This window comes from Arvicola amphibius, chromosome 2, assembly GCF_903992535.2.
Source record: "Arvicola amphibius chromosome 2, mArvAmp1.2, whole genome shotgun sequence".
Classification (NCBI taxonomy): Eukaryota; Metazoa; Chordata; class Mammalia; order Rodentia; family Cricetidae; genus Arvicola; species Arvicola amphibius.
In genome coordinates this window covers 90,171,998-90,196,884 of record NC_052048.2, presented here as the reverse complement: position 1 = coordinate 90,196,884, position 24,887 = coordinate 90,171,998, and the positions used below count along the sequence as shown (strand labels likewise).

At 42.2% G+C, this 24,887-nt stretch overlaps 1 protein-coding gene across 7 annotated transcripts in view; it reads left to right on the top strand.

Annotated features, from left to right (window-relative positions):
- LOC119806759 (lipid droplet-associated hydrolase-like) overlaps positions 1-24,887 on the top strand; it is a 67,896-nt gene that overhangs the window by 25,004 nt on the left and 18,005 nt on the right. For 5 of the 7 annotated variants that reach the window (XM_038318729.1, XM_038318731.1, XM_038318732.1 and 2 more), the window contains one exon: positions 2,490-2,659. In XM_038318729.1, the coding sequence (XP_038174657.1) occupies positions 2,490-2,659 (170 nt within the window). Of the gene's footprint in view, positions 1-2,489; positions 2,660-13,013; positions 13,089-22,822; positions 24,785-24,887 lie in introns of those variants that run through there. The other 2 variants (XR_005284262.1, XM_038318734.1) reach the window with 2 other exon arrangements.

Sequence of the window (24,887 nt, the reverse complement as noted above, 5' to 3'; positions counted from 1 at the left end):
TTTGTTCAAAACACATGAAGCATAAGATAAAAATTATGCCAGTTCAACTGTAGCAGATGAAATATTACCAGTCCTTTCAGTTAATGATGAGTTTAGCCTGTGCAGTTATAAGAACAAAACCACACCCCGCAGTCCTCCAGACAGAGAGAGAGACTGCTTGGAGGAGTTCCCTCTCCAGGACAGTGACTAGCAGAAGAACATTGAGGAAAGACAAACCCAAAGGTGGGGACAGTCCAGCCACTGCTCACAGCCACTAGGAACGCACGCATGTTTCCAAGTTAAAGTGCAGAGCTGGAGAGGGGTCTGGAAATGGAGCCCATGGTTACAGTCCTGGGGCAGAGAAGAGTGGGGAGCCTTGTTCATATTGTAGAGTTTTGAATGAGAGATGCTTAGCAAGTAAACTCAAGGCAAAAGTCCCTAAATCAGAAAGACACAGAGACCTGAAATCTAGGCAGTTCTGGCGACAGGCATTTCAGATGAGAGCTGCCCAGGATGACCCCCCTGTTCACTAGCGTCTGGATAGTATGTCTGAAAACCCTGGCACCTTTCCAAGTGCATTTAGTAGTCCCTGATGTGCTGGGCTGTCAGCACCCACCCTTGAGCCCACAGCCAAGCGTGCTGCTCCTTTCTGTGCAGTCACATGCCCTGCTGCAGTGGCCCACGTCCTGCTCGATTCGTGTCAACTTTCAAGTTCAAGTTCTATGATTATATGATGGCTAGCATTGCCAGACCCATTTTAATATTATAAATAAACAAATAATATAAAGGTTTTTTTTTTTTTTGCATTCTGTCTCTGGTTGTACTTTGAATTTAACGTTAAATTTTAATGACTTTTTAGATTTTCTGATTGTAATATACATGTATAATGAACACAGTTTGTTCTTAAAAGTCCATCTAAAGAATAATTGGTATCCTCATCTTGTTCAAAGGATTTCAAATCTGAGATTCGTATTTCAGTCTTTATATATGTATGATATTTGATCAAAATTATTAGGGTATCATTTCAGAGTAACAGTGGGGCAAGGTGTAAGAATTCTGCAGATGTGAAAATTGCTGTGTAAGATGTGAGGGTTACCATCTGCACACACAGTTCCAGCACAGCACTATTTCCTAGTCTTAGGTCTAGTTTATTGTCATTGGAGTTTCATAAATACTCTTTGAGTGAAAATACATAGGTAAAGTTACTCATTTAATATTTTATCTGTAGTTAAACACACACACATACATACATATATATATATACATACATGTAGGGATGTATATATAGACTGGTATGTTCACATTCAGATACGTAGTTAAAGATGCACATCTCTGGTAGTGTTCTAGTAGTGTTTCTCTTGAGGAAGTTGGAGAGAGATGCAACATTTCTCTGAGTGCAGAGGATCACTGTCTTTCTACCATGATCATTTCTGGAGACTTGGGTAAGGTCACCCTAATAGATTTTTGGGAGCTTTTATTGTGCTAGATTTCTACCTTGCCCCTGATTTGCACCTCCCCTCCAATTCCAGTTGCCTCTCCTTCTAACTCATTACCCGATCCCTCCTGTTCCTGTCCTCACCTGCCCCAAGTCCACCCACAAAATCTATTCTATTTCCCCTTCCCAGGGAGACCCACACCCCCCTACTCTCCTCCCCAGAGCCCTCCCCGTTTTTAGCCTCTGTGGGCCTGTGGATTGTAGTGTGATTGTCCTTTACTTAACAACTAATGTCCAATTATAAGTGAGTACATACCGTCTTTGTCTTTCTGGGTCAGTGAGCTTATGCAAGTGTAGTTTTAATTAGATCTTGAAGACCCTAGAAAAAGAATAGGAACAGAAAGGTTATTGCAGGTCATGACTGTGTGCGTTAAGGTTGAGGTTTCTACTTAAGTCTTTAAGTTCTTTAAACATGCACAGATTATTCAACATCGTCAACAGGATCCATCAGGTGTTTTCTTAGTTCACTGGATCTGAGTCAGCTTAACCCAGTGGTTCCCAGTGTGTAATCCTAGACTCAGCCTTCCTGCCTCTCCTGGAAACTTAGAAAGGGAAATTCTTGGGCCTCAACGCAGACTTACTGTGTCAGAAACTCTGTGTCAGGGCCCAGCTATCTTCCAGCAGCCCTTCTCGAGTACTCGCTACGTGATCAACCTTGAGATCTACCGACCTAAACTAGCAGTGGCTCGGGGAGTAGCCGCAAGTTCATGGGCTTCAAGGACAGACCTGCAGTTGAATCTCAACTGCCCTGCTTCATAGTCCACAGCTGTCAGTCTTTACACAGTATCCACGAGCTGTGACGTTTCAGCTGGTGCTGCCTCTCCCGTTCTGTGGTGAGGATGGATGTCTGTGATCTAAGTGTCTAGCACTGCAGCTCGTCTATCACAGGCTATGACAGGAGCTCAGTGCCTGACTCTAAGTCACTGTCTTGAGTCTCGGCTTTTTTGTAGATCTTTTTCTACTTTAATAAGCTTGTTTACTTATTCATTAAAGCATGTTCATACTTTTGCTTTAGAGTCAAATGCTCAAGAAATTGAGGACATCTATGGTCTGACTGGTCAAATACAGCACAAAATAGCTTTCCTGAGAGCTCACGTGCCCAGGGATGTGAAGCTCATCCTCATCGGCCACTCCATAGGCAGCTATATTGTTCTTCAGGTCATGAAGGATGCCCCTGAGCTCCCCGTAAGTATGCCTTGGAAGGTGACTGTGGGTACCTGATTGTTGCCTTGCAAAAAGCCTCATCTTTCTTTGCTTTTTTGTAGAGCGGAGTGGGGATGTGTAGTGGCTGCCTTCATCTTTGTTGTTAAAGACTTATGTTAAAGAACCTTTCATAATGTTCTCAAGAATAATGGTGGGAAAGAGAGAGATTTTTCTAAATGAATATCTTTGAATCTAAGGTTCTCTGAAATTCTAGTGTTATATTTAACTTGCTCTCTTTTATGAGACAATATTTAAGAACACGTAGCATGTAAAGGACTCTGTCTGTACTGAAAGCGTGTTTTGAAAATGTGCATGGGCTGGGGAGATGGCTCAGCAGTTAAGACCGCACTACTAGAGCATCTGTTGTGATTCCCAGCACCCAGGGATCCTGTGCCCTCTGGCCTTCACAGGCACTGCATGCAGCTGGTCCCAAAAATTGAAATAAGAAAATATTCCTCTCTTTTTAAGAAGCAAAATAATGTGTCATCATCACTGACAGGTAATACCTGTCTTTCAGGAACACGCTATGTGTTCGTAAGTATAGATTCTTGTCTGTTCTGTATTTTCTAGCTGTTTTTAGACACGTATGCAGCTTTCATTCAGAAATACTTTCTTTGTCTATCTTTATGTTTGTTGTCCTGATGTTGGGGATGGATTCAGGGCCTAGTGCATGAGAGGCAAGCATCTTCCGCTGAGCTACACCCACAGCTGCAAGCAGCTGGTTCTTAAGTGCGGCTGTGTACTATACATTGACATTGACATCACAGAGTAAAACTTAAGTGCCCCCAATAGGAAGTGAACTCTTTAAGAGCGTTAAAGGCATGCCTTCTCTCATGTATCATGAAAATGAACCCATTGAGTGGGTACAATTTACAAGATAATTTATGTCTTCATTTGGCATGCATGGGTACAAAATCACTCTTGTGCCATCTTGAGGATGCCCCAGGGGACAGGCAGGGTTCTGAGCTAAGAGCCTGGAGTCTCATGGAGGAGACAGCTAAGCAAGAGGAAGGGATCCCTTCACAGCAGCCCCGTCCATGAATTTTTTCTCCCATGTGATGAAATATCTCCAGCAGAGTCTTGGATCCCACTAGGAATTTGCCTCCTTTCCTGCCAGCTCACTGTGCTCAGTGCTCAAACCAGCACTTGGAAAGAGAACAACTTTGGTCTCCCTTTTTTTAACACCAAATGGATTTTAATTTTCTCCTTGGATAAGAAAATATGTTTTTATGTCTAAGCGTGATGTGAACTCAGGAAACTGAAGACAGTGCTTGCATCATTGGACTCCTGCTTCTACTCAGTTGAGGTATTTCTCCGCAGATGAGGTACTTCAGTCTAAGAGCAGCTTTAGCTTAGGTGTCGGCCTTGGTGTGACTTACAGCCTCCTTCTGCCCTTGACATTCCTCTTACCCTCTAGGCAGCTCCCATCTTTCTAGTACCAGGCCCACGTGTGAGTGCTTCTAGTCACACAGTCCCTGTAAGCTCTGGCTCTTGCTAGTCACTTAGGCTCAAATATTTTTTGTCATCTTTTGTTTGCATGAACTTGAAGAAGTCATTGATTCTCTGGCCTCAGTTTTCCCATCAACACATTGGAAATAATTATGTGTTCTTCAAGGATCTTCTGAAGAATTATGCAAAAATATTAAGAGCGTTGCCAGGATTTAAAGTTCTGAGCAAGTATTACTATTATTGTTGTTATGGAGTAACATTACATTTGTTTCAATCATTGTGTTAACTGCTATATTGGCTACCTACTGTTGTAAGGAGGGGGTCCGCTTATTGTCCTGGCTACCTGGCTAGCTTAGCTTCGAAATAACCACACAGAAATTGTATTAATTAAAACACTCTTTGGCCCATTTGCTCTAGCCTCTAATTGGCTAACTCTCACATCTTGATTTAACCCATTTCCATTCATCTGTATATCACTATGTGTCAGTGCCTTACCGTTTTGTGTTTTCATTAGTCAAAGGCTTTATCTGAGACTAGACTGATGGGTCAGCAGTGAGAAAATGTTTGTAAACTTGCCGTGGATTTGGTTTTGGTTCCCAGAAACCACATGGTAGCTCCCAACCCTCTGTAACTCTAGATCAGGGATCTGATGCCTTCTTCTCACCTTTGCAGGCACCAGGCATGCGCATGCTATAAATGCAGGCAAACACTCATACAAATTTTTTAAAAAAGCTTTATCTTCTTTCAATTTTCTGCATTGTTGAAATTCTCCACCACCACATCCCACCCCTCAACCATTAAACACCTGGGCCCGTTAATCTGGCCGTGTGATCCATGCTGAAGTGTTGAAATTTCAGTGTCTCATTGATGACACGGTCCCTGCATGCCTGAAGTTACGTGACATGCTCCATTTGAGATGCACTTGACAATCAAGCAAGTTTGTGGAAGCCAGAGTGTTGCAATCCCTAATCATTTGCCAAAACTAAGTTAGCTGTTATGTTTTATAACATATGAAGTGTGATAATAAGAAACTTCTGTTTCCATCTCTTCTGTTATTTTACTGAAATTTTGAGACCCATAAAATGTTGAGGGCACATTTGCAATTTACTAGCTGGTTTGTTTGGTTTCCTTTGGTTCAACTTTTTGTAATAGTTTTGTGTAATTATTGACGACTTTTTTCTTTTTTTATTAAAAATTTCTGCCTCCTCCCCGCCTCCTCCCTGCCTCCCATTTTCCTCCCTCTCCCCCCACTCTCTTCCCCCTCCCTCTCCAGTCTGAAGAGCAGTAAGGGTTCCCTGTCCTGTGGGAAGTTCACATCTTCCCTCCATCCAGGTCTGGGAAGGTGAGCATCCAAACAGGCTAGGCCCCTCCAAAGCCAGTACATGCAGTAGGATCAAAACCCAGTGCCATTGTCCTTGGCTTCTCAGCAGCCCTCATTGTCCGCCATGTTCAGGGAGTCCAGTTTTATCCCATGCTTTTTCAGTCCCAGTCCAGCTGGCCTTGGTGAGCTCCCATTAGATCAGCCCCACCATCTCAGTGAATGGGTACACTCCTTGCGGTCCTGACTTCCTTGCTCATGTTCTCCCTCCTTTCTGCTCCTCATTTGGACCTTGGGAGCTCAGTCCGGTGCTCCAGTGTGGGACTCTGTCTCTATCTCCATCCATTGCCAGATGAAGGTTCTATGGTGATATGCAAGATATTCATCATTATGGCTATAGGATCGGGCCATTTCAGGCTCCCTCTCCTCAGCTGCCCAAGGAACTAGCTGGGGATATCTCACTGGACACCTGGGAACCCCTCTAGAGTCAAGTCTCTTGCCAACCCTAAAATGGCTCCCTTAATTAAGATATATACTTTCCTGCTCCCATATCCACCCTTCCTTTATCCCAACTATCCCATTTCCCCAAGCTCTCCCCATCCTCCCCTTCACACTTTTCTCTCCCCATCTCCCCTTGGCCCCATCCCACCCCACCCCCAAGTTCCCAATTTTTGCCCGGCAATCTTGTCTACTTCCAATATCCAGGAGGATAACTATATGCTTTTCTTTGGGTTCACTTCTTATTTAAGCTTCTCTAGGATCATGAATTATAGGCTCAATGTCTTTTATTTATGGCTAGAAACCAATTATGAGTGAGTACATCCCAGGTTCATCTTTTGGGTCTGGGTTGTCTCACTCAGGATAGTGTTTTCTATTTCCATCCATTTGCATGCAAATTCAAGATGCATTGTTTTTTTTACCGCTGAGTAGTACTCTAATATGTATATATTCCACACTTTTATCCATTCTTCCATTGAAGGGCATCTAGGTTGTTTCCAGGATCTGGCTATTACAAATAATGCTGCTATAAACACAGTTGAACAAATGCTTTGTAATATGATTGGGCATCCTCTTGGGTATATTCCCAAGAGTGGTATTGCTGGGTCCTGGAGTAGGTTGATCCTGAGAACTGCCACACTGCTTTCCAAAGTGGTTGCACAAGTTTGCATTCCCACCAGCAATGGATGAGTGTACCCCTTACCCCACAACCTCTCCAGCAAAGGCTATCATTGGTGGTTTTTGATTTTAGCCATTCTGACAGGTGTAGATGGTATCTCAAAGTTGTTTTGATTTGCATTTCCCTGATCGCTAATGAGGTTGAGCTTGACCTTAAGTGTCTTTTGGCCATTTGAACTTCTGTTGAGAATTCTCTGTTTAATTCAGTGCCCCAGTTTTTAATTGGGTTAATTAACATTTTAAAGTCTAGTTTCTTGAGTTCTTTATATATTTTACAGATCAGACCTTTGTCTGTTGCGGGGTTGGTGCAGATCGTTCTCCCAGTCAGTAGGTTGCCTTTTTGTCTTAGTGACAGTGTCCTTGCTTTAACAGAAGCTTCTCAGTTTCAGGAGGTCCCATTTATTTAACGTTGCCCTTAATGTCTGTGCTGCTGGGGTTATACGTAGGAAGTGGTCTCCTGTGCCCATATGTTGTAGAGTACTTCTCACTTTCTCTTCTATCAGGTTCAGTGTGTGTCAGATTAATATTGAGGTCTTTAATCCATTTGGACTTGAGTTTTGTGCATGGTGATAGATATGGATCTATTTTCATTCTTCTACAGGTTGACATCCAGTTACGCCAGCACCGTTTGTTGAAGATGCTTTCTTTCTTCCATTGTGTACTTTTAGCTCCTTTATCGAAAAATCAGGTGTTCATAGGTTTGTGGGTTAAAATCTGGGTCTTCTGTTCGATTCCATTGGTTGACTTCTCTGTTTTTTATGCCAATACCAAGCTGTTTTCAATACTGTAGCTCTGTAATAGAGTTTGAAGTCAGGGATGGTAATGCCTCCAGAAGTTCCTTTATTGTATAAGATTGTTTGGCTATCCTGGGTTTTTTGTTTTCCATATAAAGTTGATTATTATTCTCTCAAGATCCTGTGAAGAATTTTGATGGGACCCTGATTGGGGATTGCATTGAATCTATAGATTGCCTTTGGTAGAGATTGCCATTTTTACTATGTTGATCCTCCCAATCCAAGAGCAAGGGAGATCCCTTCCATTTTCTTGTATCCTCTTCAATTTCTTTCTTCAAAGACTTAAAGTTCTTGTCAAATAGGTCTTTCACTTCCTTGGTTAGAGTTACCACCAAGATATTTTATACTATTTGTGGCTATTGTGAAAGGTGATGCTTCTCTGATTTCCCTCTCTGCTTCCTTATCCTTTGTTGTATAGGAGGGCAACTGATTTTCTGGAGTTGATCTTGTATCATGTCACATTACTAAAGGTGTTTATCAGCTGTAGGAGTTCTTTGGTGGAGTTTTTGGGGTTGCTTATGTACACTATCATATCATCTGCAAATAACGAAAGTTTAACTTCTTCCTTTCCAATTCAAATCCCCTTGATCCCCTTATGTTGTCTTATTGCTATTGCTAGGACTTCCAGCACTATATTGAAGAGATATGGAGAGAGTGGACAGCCTTGTCGTGTTCCTGAATTTAGTGGGATGGGTTTGAGTTTTCTCTCCGTTTAATTTGATGTTAGCTGTCGGCTTGCTGTAAATAGCTTTTATTATATTTAGGTATGACCCCTGTATCCCTAATCTCTCCAAGACCTTTATCATAAGGGTGTTGAATTTTGTCAAATGCTTTTTCAGCATCTATTGAAATGATCATATGGTTTTTTTCTTTCAGTTTATTTATATAATGGATTACATTAATAGATTTTTCGTATGTTGAACCAGCCCTGCATCTCTGGGATGAAGCCTACTTGATCATAATAGATAATTTTTCTAATGTGTTCGTGGATTTGGTTTGCTAGTATTTTATTGAGAATTTTTGTGTTGATGTTCAAGAGTGAGATTGGCGTGTAATTCTCTTTCTTGGTTGAGTCTTTGTGTGTTTTTGGTATCAGGGTAACTGTAACTTCATAAAAGGAATTTAGCAATGACTCTTCTGTTTCTATATTGTGAAATACTTTAAGGAGTATAGGTATTAGCTCTTCTTGGAAGTTCTGGTAGAATTCTGCATTGAAACCATCTGGTCTTGGGCTTTTTTGGTAGGGAGGTTTTTGATAACAGTTTTTAATTCTTCACGACTAACAGGTCTATTTAGATTGTTCACCTGGTCCTGGTTAACTTTGGTATATGGTACTTATCTAAAAAAATGTCCATTTCTTTTACATTTCCAATTTTGTGGCATACAGGCTTGTTGTAGTAAGATCCAATGATTCTTTGAATTTCCTCTGTGTCTGTGGTTATGTCCCCTTTTTCATTTCTGATCTTATTAATATGCTTGTTCTCTCTCTGCCGTTTGATTAGTTTGGATAGGGGTTTGTCAATCTTGTTGATTTTCTCCAAGAACCAGCTTTTTGTTTCATTGATTCTTTGGATTGTTTTCTGTGTTTCTATTTTGTTGATTTCTGCCCTCAGTTTGATTATTTCTAGTCTTCTACTCCTCCTAGGTGAGTCTGCTTCTTTTTTTTTCTAGAGCTTTCAGGTGTGCTGTTAAGTCTCCAATGTGTGCTTTCTTCGTTTTCTTTAAGTGGGCACTTAGTGCTATGAACTTTCCTTTTAGGACTGCTTTCATAGTGTCCCAAAGGTTTGAGTATGTTGTACCTTTATTTTCATTAAATTCAAGGAAGACTTTAATTTCTTTCTTTAGTTTCTTCCTTGACCCAGGTGTGGTTCAGTAGTTGACTGTTCAGTTTCCATGAGTTTGTGGGCTTTCTGGGAGTAGCATTGTTGTTGAATTCTAACTTTAATCCATGGTGATCCGATAAGACACAGGTGGTTACTAATACGTTTTTGTAACTGTGGAAGTTTGCTTTGTTTACGCGATTATGTGGTCAATTTTTCGAGAAGGTTCCATGAGCTGCAGACAAGAAGGTATATTCTTTCCTATTTGGGTGGAATGTTCTAAGATGTCTTGTTAAGTCCATTTGATTACTACCCTCCATTAATTCTCTTATGTTCTCTGTTAGGTTTCTGTCTGATTGACCTGTCCATTGGTGAGAGGGTAGTGTTGAAGGTCTCCTACTATTAGTGTGTGTGGTTTGATGTCTGTCTTGAGTTCTAGTAATGTTTCTTTTTACATAAATGGGTGCTTTTATTTAGGGTCATAGATATTCAGGACTGAGACTTCATCCTGATGAGTTGTTCTGTTATGAGTATGAAATGTCCATCGCCATCTTCTTCTGATTGATTTTAGTTTGAAGTCAACTTTGTGAGAAATTAGTATGGCCACACCCGCTTGTTTCTAGGTCCATTTGGCTTGATAAACCTTTTCCCCACCCTTTACTCTGAGTAGATGTCTGTCTTTGTGGTTCAGGTATGTTTCTTGTAAACAGCAGAATGTTGGATCCTGTTTTCATATCCAATCTCTTAGCCTGTTGCCTTTTTATAGGTGAGTTTCCATTGATATTAAGTGATGTTAATGACCAGTGGTTATTAACTCAGGTCATTTTTTTTGGTAGTAGAGTTTGTGTGTTACCCGTCTTCGAGTTGTGCTGGTGAAGGGTCGCTAGATGTCTGAGTTATTGTGGCATTCTTGGACTCCTTGGTTTGTGATTTTCCTTCTATTGCTTTCTGTAAGGCTGGATTTTTGGCTACATATTGTTTAAATCTGTTTTTGTCCTGGAATATCTTGTTTTCTCCATCGATGCTGAATGCAAGCTTTGTATCCATGTTTCCCTTAGTGTCTGTAGCACATCTGTCCAAGACCTTCTGGCTTTCATGGTTTCCATTGGAAGAAGTCAGGTTTAATTCTGATAGGTTTCCCTTTATATGTTACTTGACCTTTCCCCTTTGCAGCTCTTAATATCTATTCTTTATTCTGTATGTTTGTGTTTTGATTATTATATGGCGTGGGGATGCTTTCTTTTGATCCAGTCTATTTGGTGTTCTGTATGCTTCTTGTATCTTCATAGGAACATCCTTCTTTAGGTTGGGGAAGTTTTCTTCTATAATTTTGTTGAATATATTTTCTGGGCCTTTGAGTTGGAATTCTTCTCCTTCTTCTACCCCCATTATTCTTAAGTTTGGTCTTTTCACAGTGTCCCAGATTTCCTGGATGTTTGTGTTAAGAATTTGTTGGATTTGTTTTGTTCTTTAATCAGTGAGTTTATTTCCTCGATAGTATCTTCAGAGTCTGAGATTCTTTCTTCTGTCTCTTGTATGCTGTTGGTAATAATTGTCTCTGTAGTTTCTGTTCGTTTACCCAGAATTTCCATTTCCAGTCTTCCCTTGGATTGTGTTTTCTTCATTACTTTCATTTCATTTTTCAGGTCTTGTACTGTTTTCCCTTACCTGTTTGATTGCTTTTTCTTGTTTTTCTTGTTTTCTCTTGGGTATCTTTGAGAGATTTATTCATTTCGTCATTGTTTGTCATCTCCATTTCTTTATGGCTGTTTTTCACCTCCTGTTTAAGGTCCTCTGTTATTTTCATAAAGTACTGTTTAAAGTCGATTCTTCTATTTCTTCTGGAGTAGGGTGTTCAGTTCTTGTTGTTCGGGATCCCTGGATTCTGGTGATGTCATGTTGCCTTTCAGGTTATTGGAAGAATTCTTGCTTTGGCGCCTGCCCATCTCTTCCTTCAAATGGAGCCAGGAGAGACTTGGTGTCTTGGTCCAATCTTTGCTGTGACTGACTCTGGGTGGATCTCTTCAGTGCAGGAGCAGGAACTGTTCCTGACTGGATGGAAACTCCTCAGCACCATCTGGATGGAACTCCTCAGCACTGAATCAGGGATGCCTGGTAGCCCAAGGACACCGCAGACAAATGGGTGAACGTAGGGGCAGGGCGAGGTCCAGTAGCACACAGCAGAACTTGCAGCACAAGCTGAAGGTACCTGCACTCCCTTGCGGGAATCTTCAGGCCTGCCTACCGGGCAGCCTCTCACCCCTCTGGGTGGATGGCCTTGGTGCATTAGCAGGGAACTGCTCCTGAGCCAAGGACCTTGCATACACTAGGGCAGGCTTGGGAGAGGCAGGGACATGTGTAACAAAGACACCCGTGCAGCAGGAGCTGGGGGAGAGGGGTTGTGCTGACGACTTTGTTCTCAAGTCATTTGTAGAGACTTATTGCACAATGCCAGGTATATTGACTGACCTGTACTTTTATACAGCACTAAATGATTTCATCTTTTAAAATCTGGTATTACATTTTTATTTGTTTCTCTCTTGAATCAAGCTTGATATATAAAATATAGAGATAGATGTTTGTCAGATATTTTGTAAGTAATATCCAGAATAGGGATTTTTTTTTTTTCTATTAGAGAACCTGTTGGTAGACTGATGAGTAGTGACTGCTCTGACTTGTAACGATGTTCACTATTGGTCTTTAGACCCACAGTGTCTTGGATCTGAGATGAGCTTAATTGCAGTCATCTTTGTTTTATATGAAAAAATAAGAGAAAGGGGTCTCATCGGGATTCAGCCTCATCTGGAGCCCAGTCTTGAAGTGGGATGCGCTTCTGTTAGCTGTGTTTATAGAGGGTCTGGGAAGGTGCCTGATGTCCTTCAGCCTTTGGGTGACAGACTATGGTGTGTGCATGGCTGTGTTTATGTCTGCTAAAGGGTGGAAACCCTTCTGGTGCCCTAGCAGTTACGAGTAGCAATCTTACCCTATTTTCTAGAACCTGCTTTCTCAGCATGAGCCCTCTGCATGTTAAAAAGGTACCCTCCAATTGGTCATTTCCATAAAGTCAAGATTAGGTAGGACTTACCTGGCTGTGGACTGAGTTGTGAGGTGATTTTCTGTTACCTTCACATTTGGCGACAGCATCCTCTGGGAAGAGCAGATCCTTTGCAAGTTTGTCTTTTGTTCTTTGGCGTTCCCTGGAAAAGGTGCACAGTAGCAGACAGCTGACCTCTTCTGAACAGCAAAAGTGTCTTCCTTTACCACCAGATGGCTTCAACTTGTATAGCACACTATCCAGGGGCAGCAAAGCCTTGTCCGTGCCTGGTAATACTCAGCTTCTTCATCAAGGACCATGGAGCAGAGAGGAGGTTTACTTACAGATTCTGAGCAGCAATAGATACTGTAATCCTGGTGATGCTGTGCTAGATACAATGTAGTCAAGAGAGTCTGCCTGTCCCCTGACCATTTTTAGGGGACTGTGGCCTTTTTACTGTTTTAGAAAAATGCGTCCTGTCTGTCAGTTGTATAGGTTTCCATCTCCTCTCAGTATTAGGAACCATCTAGGAACCATCTCTCAACTTAAAACCAATTTTCCCTGCTCACTACTATGACAGCTGTGTTATAACGTGTCAGCAAAGGCAAACCGTGTCTGCCTAAGGACACCAGAGGAGAATGGAGAGAATGAAGTGCATGGGTCCTGTTACAGCCTGGAGCTTTCTTCTCCTTTCTGGTTTCGGTTTTGTTTTTCTTACTAGATGTTTTTATTTTTGTTTTGACAGGGTCTGACTTGCTAGCCTAGAGCTTACATAGCCCAGCAGTCCTCCTGCTCAAGTCTCTCCAGGGTTGTTTACAGGGTGAGATACCACACTGTTCTCCTCTTTCTTTCTCTGAGTGTTATCAGATACCCTAAATTTTAGACTTCAAATGTGTGACTGCAACTGAGTTGCTTGACAAAGTTGTGCTGAGAAGATGACACGTTAGTATTTTTAAACTTGTCAATTCAGGAGTACACCCCCCCCAATAATAGAACAAAATTAATTCAGATCTTCTGCCTGCTGTGCAGTTACCGAAAAAGCCTGTGCTGAACCGCCCTACTCTCCAGGGCCTTCCTGGCCCATCCAATCAGGCCTGCAGTGAGAACCGCATGCCGTTGTGCCGTGTTCTGTTGAGTGGTTAGGAAAACCTTCAGGGAGGCAAGAGGAACGACTGGTGTCCCAGGAGCTGTCGCCAGGGCCCTGTCCCCAGATTTAGTGATAAGAAGTAAAGCAGGGAAGATCTGAGAGGGTCTGGATGTGTAGAGAGCAGAACCTTCTTCCAGCTCAGAAGTTCAAACGAGCTTTGAGGCAGGAGTTTCTGAACAGAGCCCTTCTCCACAGCCGGGTATCTGAACAGGCCTCTAGAAGTCCACGTCCATGAGACAGAGAGGGAGTCGCTGTGTGCTCTACACAATGAAAGAATTGACTTCTGTCACTGGCCCCTGAAGGCAGCAATAGCAGGTAAAATGTTGAGTTGGGCTGCAGTGTGATACATCTAAGGAGGCCAGTCAGACTTTATTTAGCTCTTGCTCTAGCAGTGGGGGACACACAAACATAGGGGGTTCGTGGGTTTTATCAGACATGCAGTGAACTCGTTTTTCAGTGAAGAAAAGAAACAAGAAAGAAGGTGCAGTGAAAAGGAAACTACCAGGCAACAGGCGTGACTCCTAGTGCAAGTGAGCAGCACTGAATACAGCGTGATTCCTAGTGCAAGTGAGCAGCACTAGATACAGCGCACAGCAAATTCCCAGTCGAGACTGAATAGAGAGTGTGTAGATGCGCACACTCAGAAATTGTTCCATTGTGTAAAGGAGGAAGAGTGTGTAGATGTGCACACTCAGGGACTGTTCCATTGTGTAAAGGAGGAAGGGGGTGTAGATGCGCACACTCAGGGATTGTTCCATTGTGTAAAGGAGGAAGGGGGTATAGATGTGCACACTCAGGGATTGTTCCATTGTGTAAAGGAGGAAGGGGGTATAGATGTGCACACTCAGGGATTGTTCCATTGTGTAAAGGAGGAAGGGGGTATAGATGTGCACACTCAGGGATTGCTCCATTGTGTAAAGGACGAAGAGAGAAAGGTGCAGCAAACACAGTTGTCTTCCAGACTATCACCCACAGCCCCGCGCACCCTGCGATGTTGCCGTGGGTTACAGTGTGGATGGGGAAGACTGTGCCACAGTTTCACAGGCACGGGGCACAAGCCCGAGTGAAAAGGCTTGGTTCTTACTTGTAGTGAACATCCTGTGAGGAAGGGCCATCCCTGCGCAGTTCTCTCTGAAGTCTTACTCCAGAATCCAAACTGAGGGACTTGGTCTGACATATTCTGGCATCGTGGAGAGGACAGAAAGGGGTGGGCCGCATTCTAAAGTCTCTCTCTGAAGGTGACACTGCTCCCACAGTCCAGGGCAAGTCACCTGACCAGGGTTTGGCCCATGAGGCTAGGATGTCTAATGCTCTCCTGAGAGAAGAAATCATTTACGAATGTCCAAACAGCACTTGAAGAAATAGAACAGCCTGTATTTATATTGTAATCTAGGTATTTATTGCCAGACATTTGTTTCTCATTTTACAAGTGTGTGCTGGTAACTCAGGTTCCATTCTGGAATGTATATCTAATTGTGAGTTAAGGTAAAAGTTCTGAAAGCCATTCATCCAGACTTGGATAGTACAGGAGCTGCGAGAAGGGAAAGGAGGTCGCGAGAGGTGCAGTGATGTGGGGATGAAGGGCCCTGGCTCCCTGCCATTCATTCCTCAAGAAATGGAGTGAGTTCCCTCCACTCTGCGCTTAGCCTGGGCACCTGACCTGCTTTCAGCAAGTCACTTCGGTGACTCGGGGTGAGGTTCTGGCATTTCCAACTCCAGACCTAGAGAGCTTCAGTTTTCTTTGTCTCAGTAGGCAGCTGCCATGTTAAAGGTCTAGCTACTCTGGCATTGCCTGGTGGCCACACGAGAGGGTCCCCAGGCACTTGGCAAAGCAGCCCTCCAGTGCACTGTGTGCTGCACCAGCATCCAGCTGATCCAGGGGCCACACAGTCATCCAGCTGAGCCTGTCGCAATTCCTCACCTGCAGAATCCTGAGACAGAGCGGTATTCCACAGTGACAGTTAGCTGAAATAAAGTGACAGCTTGTTAAGACGATGCGATGGATGGTATCCCATTGCTGGAATTACCCTGCAGAGTACATGTTAGTGCAATAAGAGAAGGAAGCTGCAGAATGTAGAGCGATAGATATTGATCTAGAAGCCGAGGAGAAAAATTCAATTAGGAAATAAGGAACTTGCCAGGTAAATGTATCTTTTAATTTTTCTTTTTTATTTTTGTGTATGTGGGTGTTTTGCCTGCATGTGCCTCTGCCTACCACATGCATGTAGTGCCAGAGGAGATCAGAAGAGGGCACTGTATCTGCTGGAACTGGAGTTACAGTGCCTTGTGAGTGCCATGTGTGCTGGAAGTCAGATCCAGGTCCTCTGCAAGAGCAGCTAGCACTCCTAGCCGCTGAGCCGTCTCTCCAGCTCGTCTCTCCAGCTTCGTTTCCTTAAATTAAACGTGTTTGTGTTGTTTCCTCAATACCTGAGTTCTTCGAGGACTTGGGAGTTTTAATGGGAAGTAGGTGAATGTTTCTTTGCAGCGAGGTTTGGGAGATTTTGGAGGGATCAGAGCTTGTGTGAATGTTCTCAAGGGGGAAGGTAGCATGGAGACCTGGCTAAGGGCAGAAGGTGAACTGAAAACAGGGTGAGACTTGCAGACTTGGGATGGGCATCTGGGACAGTGCAGTGCAGGAGTTGACACTGTCTCCATGTGGCCACTAGTGAGTCTTGGTGTGAAAACCATGATCAGAGAGGCAGCCGTGAATCCTCTGCTTGTGAAACACTTCGCGTTAGAAAGCAATCAATTATTCCAGGGAAGGTTTGTGTTAACTGTAGTAGAGTGCTGGTTTTCCAGTGGCCCGTCACACTCTGACTCGGTAGATATTTGTTTTTTAATAGTTTTTACACTTTAACTTATGTATGTGTCTGAGCATGCAAATGTGTGTGGGTGCAGATGCCAGCACTGCACACATGTGGAGGTCAGAGGGCAGCTAGTAGGGTCCATCACTCCACACTGCACACATGTGGAGGTCAGAGGGCAGCTAGTAGGCGTCATTATGTTCCTTGCACTGTGTGGGTTGCAGGGATAGAACTCGGGTCATCAGCCTTGGCCGCAGGTGCCTTTACTCACTGAGCAATCTTGCCAGATCCCGTATGTATTTGTTTACATGTGTGCATGCATATTGTCTTCTCTGATTCTCTTAGACTACTTTGTTGAACACTGGACATGTGGAAAATTTCGGCTTTTCAACTACAGTCATTGTTAGCTGTCTGAATATTTTTGCAAATCCTGAAACTGCTTTCAAAGTGGAAATTTTATGTGGTCTTTTTTTTTCATCTTTTCTTAACTCAAACACTATTTAATATATTTTTCTCAAACTTTGCAAAAAAATCACCTTTGGGCTGAAACTAAGCATGGAAAATTTTACCACAAAAGGCTAATTTTTTGGAAAGGTGCAAGAAAGTGAAAAATGGGTTTATAATAGAACATTCTTCATGTGTGTCAGCACTCAGCGCTTTATTGAATATCTTCATGCGGGGCTTCTGAGCTTCCAGATCTAAGTATATATTTACTGTCAGGTGTAGAGCTTCCCTCAGCCTGACAGCTCTCTGTGAGCTGTGCCTAAAAGGGGAGATATAGTCTGGGCAGTGGTGGCACACACCTTTAATCCCTGCCCTGAGGAGGCAGAGGCAGGTGGATCTCTGAATTCAAAGCCTGCGTGGTCAATGGAGTGAGTTCTAGGCCAGTCAGAGCTACACAGAGAAACCCTGTCTCAAAAAGTAAAATTAGCAATTAACAAAAGAAGTTTATTTTCCCCTTTCCCTCAACATTAGCTGATGACATGTTTCACTGAGATGGCATAGTGATGAATATGCCTGGTTTTTGTTTAGTCTTTTTTTTTTTGGTTTTTCGAGACAGGGTTTCTCTGCAGCTTTTTTTTTTTTTTAGAGCCTGTCCTGGAACTAGCTCTTGTAGACCAGGCTGGCCTTGAACTCACAGAGATCCGCCTGCCTCTGCCTCCCGAGTGCTGGGATTAAAGGCGTGTGCCACCACCACCCGGCTTGTTTAGTCTTAATTTAAAGTATAGGCTGCCTGGAGCTCACTATGTTAGCCTCAGACTAACAGTCATCCTCCTGCCTCAGTGCACCGACATCTCAAGTGGAGTGATGGAATCACTGATGTATCAAGTGGATACATGTGGATGATCACTTCTTCGTAAGGAAGGAAATCAAGCCTTGGCTAATGGAATCTAAGGACGTTAAAGGTGGATTCAGAACCAGATTTAATATACCATACCTGTAATCTCTGTCCTCATGGTGCTGAGGCAGGAGGATCACTGTGAGTCTCAGGATAAGCTGAGCTATACATTCAGACCCTGTTTCAAAACAAAACAAAACAACTGGAATATTGAACAGCAAACCGTCTCAGCTGATAGCAGTATATGCTACTGTAGAGGGCAAGGGATAAAGAGAAAGCTTTTATTCGTTGACATTTTTACATTTTTATTATGAAAATTTTTAGAGTTAAAAAGTCCTTATTATAAAATTAAGATACTTGAAATTTTCAAAAATAAAGTAATTTTGTAATGAATTCATAAAAATCCATCATCCATAGTATAGTTACTAATGTTTGTTGTATTTTCATTCAATGTTTTCATGACTACCTTGAGTAAACTGTAGGTATTTTATCCTTATATTTATTTTATTGTGTGTTTTGGATATAATCTATGTTTTAATTTTCATTGTATTCAGAATTGCTTTTTATAATATTCTTTTAAATCGTTTTCTAATTATAAAAGTTAAGATATTTTCAAATTTCAGAAGATGAGGAAAACATTGAAAAATAAAAGTAGAGAATCATTTAGAGGGACGTCACAGTGTACAGCTGGCCACTTTTCTAATGTAGCAAGTGGCTTCCTAAAACCATGTAGAAATATAATGTAGAATATAATGGGCCGAGGGAAATATAGCGAGAGCTGCTTGCGGTTTATCAGGAGATATCTGCAGCACAGTTACTGATTTGCTTCTTACCTTAAAGATAACTGACTTGGGCCAGAAAGATGGCTCAGCAGGTAAAGGCTGCCAGGCCTGACAATCTAAGCCTCAGCTCTGGAAACCACATGATAGAAGGAGAGGATTCCCACAGGTTGTGCTCTGACCTCCACATGTGCTCTGTGGCATGCACACAGACATGCACACCCATGTACACACACACAGATAAATAAAAATTACTGTAAAGTTAGCATGTCCTATATACCTGTACTTAGAAGAGAGAAAATAATATAGTACACTCTGTTCATTTTAGTTAATGGGGAAATAAAAGAAAATTTTAGCTAAATTCTTGCATTTAGAATTAGAATTTTTTTCAAGTATGCACTTCCCTTGTGGCTATTTATATTAGATTTAATACTCTTTACTGTAGCCATTGTAGGTACAGTAAATGCTGGAGGAAAGCTCTTTATTCTTTCAACAACTTGAAGAGGCTTTTATGATCGAGTTCATACGGGAGGAACTGGAGACTCTGAAGGACCTTGATTTGCTCGGATCCAAGAGGCCAGGAGGAGCAGTGCTAGGACTGGACCCACCATGTACTCACCCGCCAAGCTTAGTACCTAACCTCGTACTATAAAAGGGCTTCTAGAAGTCCATGAAAAGAATAGCAAGCTCTCAGATAAAGATGCAAAGACAGCAGCAGATATGGACCTGAGAGCTATAACAACTATGAAACTGCATACCTGCCACAGTGTGTGAAGTGGTTCTACCCAGTTAGTGTCTGTAGAGTGACGGGTACTTACCGTGTCTGGTCAGTGGCGCTCTGCAGTGTATTATGGAGCCCAGGACATTTTGACAGTGAACACAGAGACCCCAGGTGGCTTATGGCTGCTGTCCCTGGAGTGATGACTGTCTTGTTTTCACTGTGTTCTAGAATGACCCCATATTGTTAGAGGAAAGTTTCTGTACAGGTGTCACACCCTTTAACTCTATTAATCCATTGGTTTTGAATCTCTGTAAGAAGACTGTGTTCTCAGAGAAGATGCTCCTGTGCCAGTTCATCATTCACTGTAACAAAGCCCAGACACATCCGTGTTCCCTATGCTCCTCTGTCGGGCTTATGGCTTGGGCCTAGTTTTTGTCACTGGCATAGAACAGAAGCTGACTCCTGCACGTTTGAAGGTGGGGTCCTACATATTCCTATATATCCCTAAAGAAAGACCCGCCTTCCTTTTCTTCTAATAGAAATAAAGTACAGGCGTGACAGTCCTGTCAGCAGCTGCTGCTGGCTACTGTCAGTGGTTTGTGAGCACCACTGGCTCCTTCTCTTCATGTAAGGACCCTGACACCTGCCTTGACTAAGGAAACATCTGTCTGTTGTCAGGAGAGAAGGCACAGATGGGCAGAGCCTGTGCGTCTTAGTCAGTGTTCTATTGCTGTGAAGAGACATCATGGCCACAGCAAATCTTAGAAAGCAAAACATTTCTTTAGGGTGGCTTACAGTTCAGAGCGTTCATCCATTATCACCATGGGTGCAGGCAGACATGGTGCTGGAGGGATAGGGTTCTACATCTGCATCCTCAAGCAGCAAGAAGAGAGAACTACAATGGGCTGGCTTGAGCATTTGAGGCCTCAAAGTCCACCCACAGTGGCTCATTTCCTCCTACAAGTCTACACCTACTCCAGTAAGGCCACACTCCTAGTAGTGCCCCTCCCTGTGTGCCTATGTGGGTCGTATTTATTCAAACCACCACGATATGTAAAGGAGCCATTCTAATTTAACTCCTAAAACTTTGAACTCAGTAATATTTTGGCCTTAGACTAGGTAAAGATTTAATTTGCACAGCTCAAACTTTTGTACAAATACAGTGACACAGAAGAAGAAAGTGAGGAGGAGTGTGGTGGGCAGACCCGTGTCCACCTGTGGTCTCATGTCCACTTCTTACGTCCATGTTTATATGTCACTTCCTCGTGCTTACAGTTCTAACCAACAAAATGCAGTAAAGGTGGGAGGAGTCGTGTGATTTACATACCGGAGGTGACACCTGTCCTGCTGAAGCCTGTCCCTCTGGCTATTTGAAAAGCAAACTGCCATGCTCTTAGCTGTCCTTCTCATGTGTCAAGGGATTACAGCAGTTCAAACTGTTCTTAGTAATAAAACTCAGAGTCAGCTTTCAGGGGTGAAAAATTGAAGGTCAGAGAAACAGAGCACCTAACCACTAGACATTTTTTTTCTTACCTCTTCTAGTGCTCAGATCAAAGGGGCAATCCTGTCACCTCAGATCCTACCTCAGACTGCATCTAAACTCATGTCTCTTCCTGGTTTATATTCCTCTCATCACCCACCCATATCACTCCTGTCTCCACCTCTCTATTGCTGCGATCACCTTTGTGTGAACTCTGTTTCTCTTATAGACTGTATCAATTTCATGTAGCCCAGGGTGGCCTTGAACTAACAAAATCCCTCTGCCTCTATCTCCCAAGTCCTGGGATTAAAGGTGTATGTCACCATTTACTTGACCTCTAGTGGCTTAGCTCTGCAACCCTGATCTTCAGGCAAGCTTTATTTCTTAGCATGAGAGTTGGTTTTTTCTCATGCTAAATGACTTCTAAGACTTGTCTAGATCACCTGACAATATGGCAGCAACTGTTTCATCGTGAGGAAACTGATGTTTCCAAATAATGACCATTGCAAAGAAGTTTTTCACTGGTACTCTTGTTAACGGTTAGTACCCAAATCACCCTGCCTGGGTTTATGCTTCATATTTGTTACTTTGTAGCTAATCCTCAGTTTTTCCTCATCTATGAAAATGAAGAGACCTACTTTGTAAGACTGTTTCGTGGATTAAATGAGAAAGTGCTTAGAAAGTAAGCTCTGTAATGCCTAGGAAATGACAGAAATCACACTGCTGTGCTAAGTGCTTGCCTAATGTGGTGTATTTCTTACTTTCTGATATATGAAATTTTAAAGACAATACTCTCTCAAAAGCAAGCTCTCTGATTAAAATAAAAGTGACATTTGCAGTTTGTGAACTGCATAGAGACAAGAAAAGCTAATCGCTTGTGTCTCTGAAAGGGCACTGAGGACAGGGACACGTGACTTTATGGGGAAAGAAACAAGCAGAGCTAAGATTATTTCTCGGTCTCCACTTTGACTGTTCACAACTTGATTTTTGAAGACAGGTTTCTATTGCGCGTTTTCAAAGGACTGCGGGCAGTTACAGGGAGAAGAAAGGCGATGTGCTATGTTTTCCTGTCTGCATGGTGGTGGAGCAGGAAAGCCAGGCGGGTGCCCTAATGAGCAAATAGCAGTGTGGTGGTGGTGTTCTTGGACACTGTCAGAGTCTTAGTGTCATGGTTTCCCTTGGTCACCACCTGCAGACATCACTGTTGCTCCTCAGGGACAATGGATGCCTCTGGGATAAGCTGACAAATGGGGAGATGTATGGAAGGTTTTAAGATTTATTCTACTTTAAAGTTAAATTCTCTTTCACGTTTGTTTTCCAGATACTGTGAAAAATTACTAAATATTACTTACTGAAATGTTTCACAAAAGCCACACCTGAGCATCATGCTCTTTCCCCACGGCCACATCTCAGGATGGTTCTTGACTTCTTTTCTGAATGATTAAATATGTAAATTCAAGAAAAATGACACAAGAATCTGCCACTGCCCCAAAATGTAGACAGTATGTAAAGTCCTAGTATGAATACTTTATTCCAAGAAATGTCCAAGAAAACCTGGTTGTGCCTCAATAAGAAAGCTTGACTCTGAGCTAGACATTAGCACTGAGAGGCAGAGGCAGGGTGATCTCTGTGATTTGGAGGCCAGCCTACTCCATAGTTTCAGGCCATCCGGGGCTACATAGTGCACCCTGTACAAAATTAAAAGAAAAAGCTTAATTAAAAACACTAGGACCAATGAGATGGCTCAGTGAGTAAAAACACTTGATCCAAATTTCATAGATGGCCCAAATTTGATATCCAGAATCTACAAGGTAGGAAGGAACACATTACCAGTTGTTCTTCTCTGGTCTACACATTTGTGTGCATGGCCACCTACTTGTGAACACATACATGCACATGCGCACACACACTCATACCAAATTTAAATGTAAAAACAGTATTTTGATGCTGACTCTGGTAGGTCTCAGATGAAACTGTTTCTGTAGAGCAGATCGAGCTGGCCAGCACGGATGTGCTTTCTGTAACGAGGCAATCACCTGAGAACATGGCTTGTCCTATCTGAGGTTTGGAAAGTGCTCTGCATGAGCTGGGTCAGAAAATTAGGTCCACTTCCTTGGCCTGCATGGATTTTTTTCTTTTCTAAAAGTGAGTTTCTATACAAAGAATAAAAGAATTCTCAACAGTGTCTTTTCCTACCAAACTTAAACTATAAATCTCCCTGAAATTATCTTGATGTCTGGCGAAAGTGTGTTTCAATTGAGCAGCAGTGAATTGTTCTCCACAGGGAGAAGGTGGAGCCTGCCCCATCTCCTGAGCACTGGTTGTGACTGCCTGTCCCATCTATTGTGTACTGGTTGTGACTGCCTGTTTCATCTACTGTGTACTGATTGTGACTGCCTGTCCCATCTATTGTGTACTGGTTGTGACTGCCTGTCCCACCTACTGAGCACTGGTTGTGACCATCTCTGCTCCTGTGTTTTTGCGAGGTAATAAGGCATTCAGAGCAGATATGAGAACTTCCTATTGTTTTGGTCCATTCCCAGGATTTCAGAGCACACTTTATACTCAATTTGTTTCGATATAGATCAACCAACTATAACCTGTGGTTGCTGGTGTGTTTAGTTCCCCTTGCATGCAGTTTTGTTTAACATGGGTCACAGTAAAGGATCATGTGTAAAAATAATGGATTGCTTCCTGTTTTGGGGAGCTGATTTGATTAGCCCAGAGTTCTCAAGTCATGAGGATTTCACAACTCCTTTGGAATCTTTGTGATACTTTCAAAGTTTGGTAGTAACTGAATTAACCATTTATAGTCTCTAAATCTCCCAGGACATCGTAGTAAACATAGGTGTCTGATTTTAAAGTTGATGAATGAACTTGGAACTAAAATGAGTAGTGGGTTTCTAAACAGGACTCAATTATCAGATGTCTTGGAAAACAGATAGTTTTCATTAATTGTTTGCGCTGGTTTGCTGTAGGCTTACCAGGAAGGCTAAAAGTATTTATTTCCAATGTCACCATTTGAAACGTTTGTGATGTGTGTTTTCACGTGTGTGTTTACCTGTGTCCAGAATACAGTAGGGGGTGGTTTGGTTTTGCTCTCCTAAAAAATGAGCAATGGTGTGAATGCAGGAAGGAGGTCCTCTGCGTGCTTATTATTTTAATATTTATTTTATTTTTAATTATCTGCATATGTGCCTGTGTGAGTATTTGCATGTGAGAGCAGGTGCCTGCTGAGGTCAGAGGAGGACATCAGATCCTCTGGAGCTGGAATTCCAAGGAGTAGTAAGTCACCTGATGTGGGGCTGGGACTTGAACTCTGATCCACTTTGAAAGCAGCCAGTATTTTTTCACTGCCAAATCCTCTTTCTTGGCCCTTTCTCATTTTTAAATCAAGTTACTTGGTTTCTGGTTATTGATTTGTTGAATTCCTCATTTGCTTTGGATATTTTCCTCTTGTTAGAAGCATGGTTTGCAACATCTTCTCCTGTTCTGTAGATGTCTCTCCACTTATCGCTTGTTCCCCCTTCCTGCACAGAGCTCTTTAATTGGATGCAATCCAATTTGATTTTTGCTTCTGTTGCCTACACTTTTGGAATTGTATCTAAGAAATGCTTCTCCAGACCAACTTCGTGGAGATTTTTCTCTCACTTTTCCTACTAATAGTTTTTGTGGTTTTAGGTCTTACAGTTAAATTTTAATGCTTTTTAGAAAATTTCCAATGAGATGAGTATTTAATTTCATTGCTCTGCATATGAGTTACCAGTTGTCCCATTCTATTCACTACGAGTCTGTCCTTTGTGCAGAGTGTATTTTTAACATCTGTCTTTTAAAAATCAAGTATTTGGAGGGCTCCTTGTTTTTTAATTTTCATTGTATATGTTCATTGTACATGATATTGTCTTGCATAAGGACGTTTTCATACAAGTATATATTGTACACTGGTCATGCTTTGTGTAATTGGCCTAAAACCTTCTATGTTGTTACCATCTTGTTTAGATGAGTATAGCTTTGTAGTGTGTTTTGAAGTCAGTTGATGTGATGCAATAGCTTTACTCTTTTCTTAAAGACTTGTTTGGATATTTTGTGTCTTCTGTTGCTCTGTAAACAGTTTGGCTTTTTTTTAATGTGAAAAATTCCTTTGTAACTTTGGTGGAAAATGCATAACATCTGTAGATTGCCCTAGGTAGTGCGGACATATTCATAGTAGTCTTCTAATGGAAGGACAATAAAGAGGTTTTCATTATTGATGTCTCAGTTTTTTCAGTATTTTACACCTCTGAGTATATGGGTTTTTGGTTAAATTGATTCTTTTTAAGATTTTTATTTTTAATTTTGTGTATGTGATG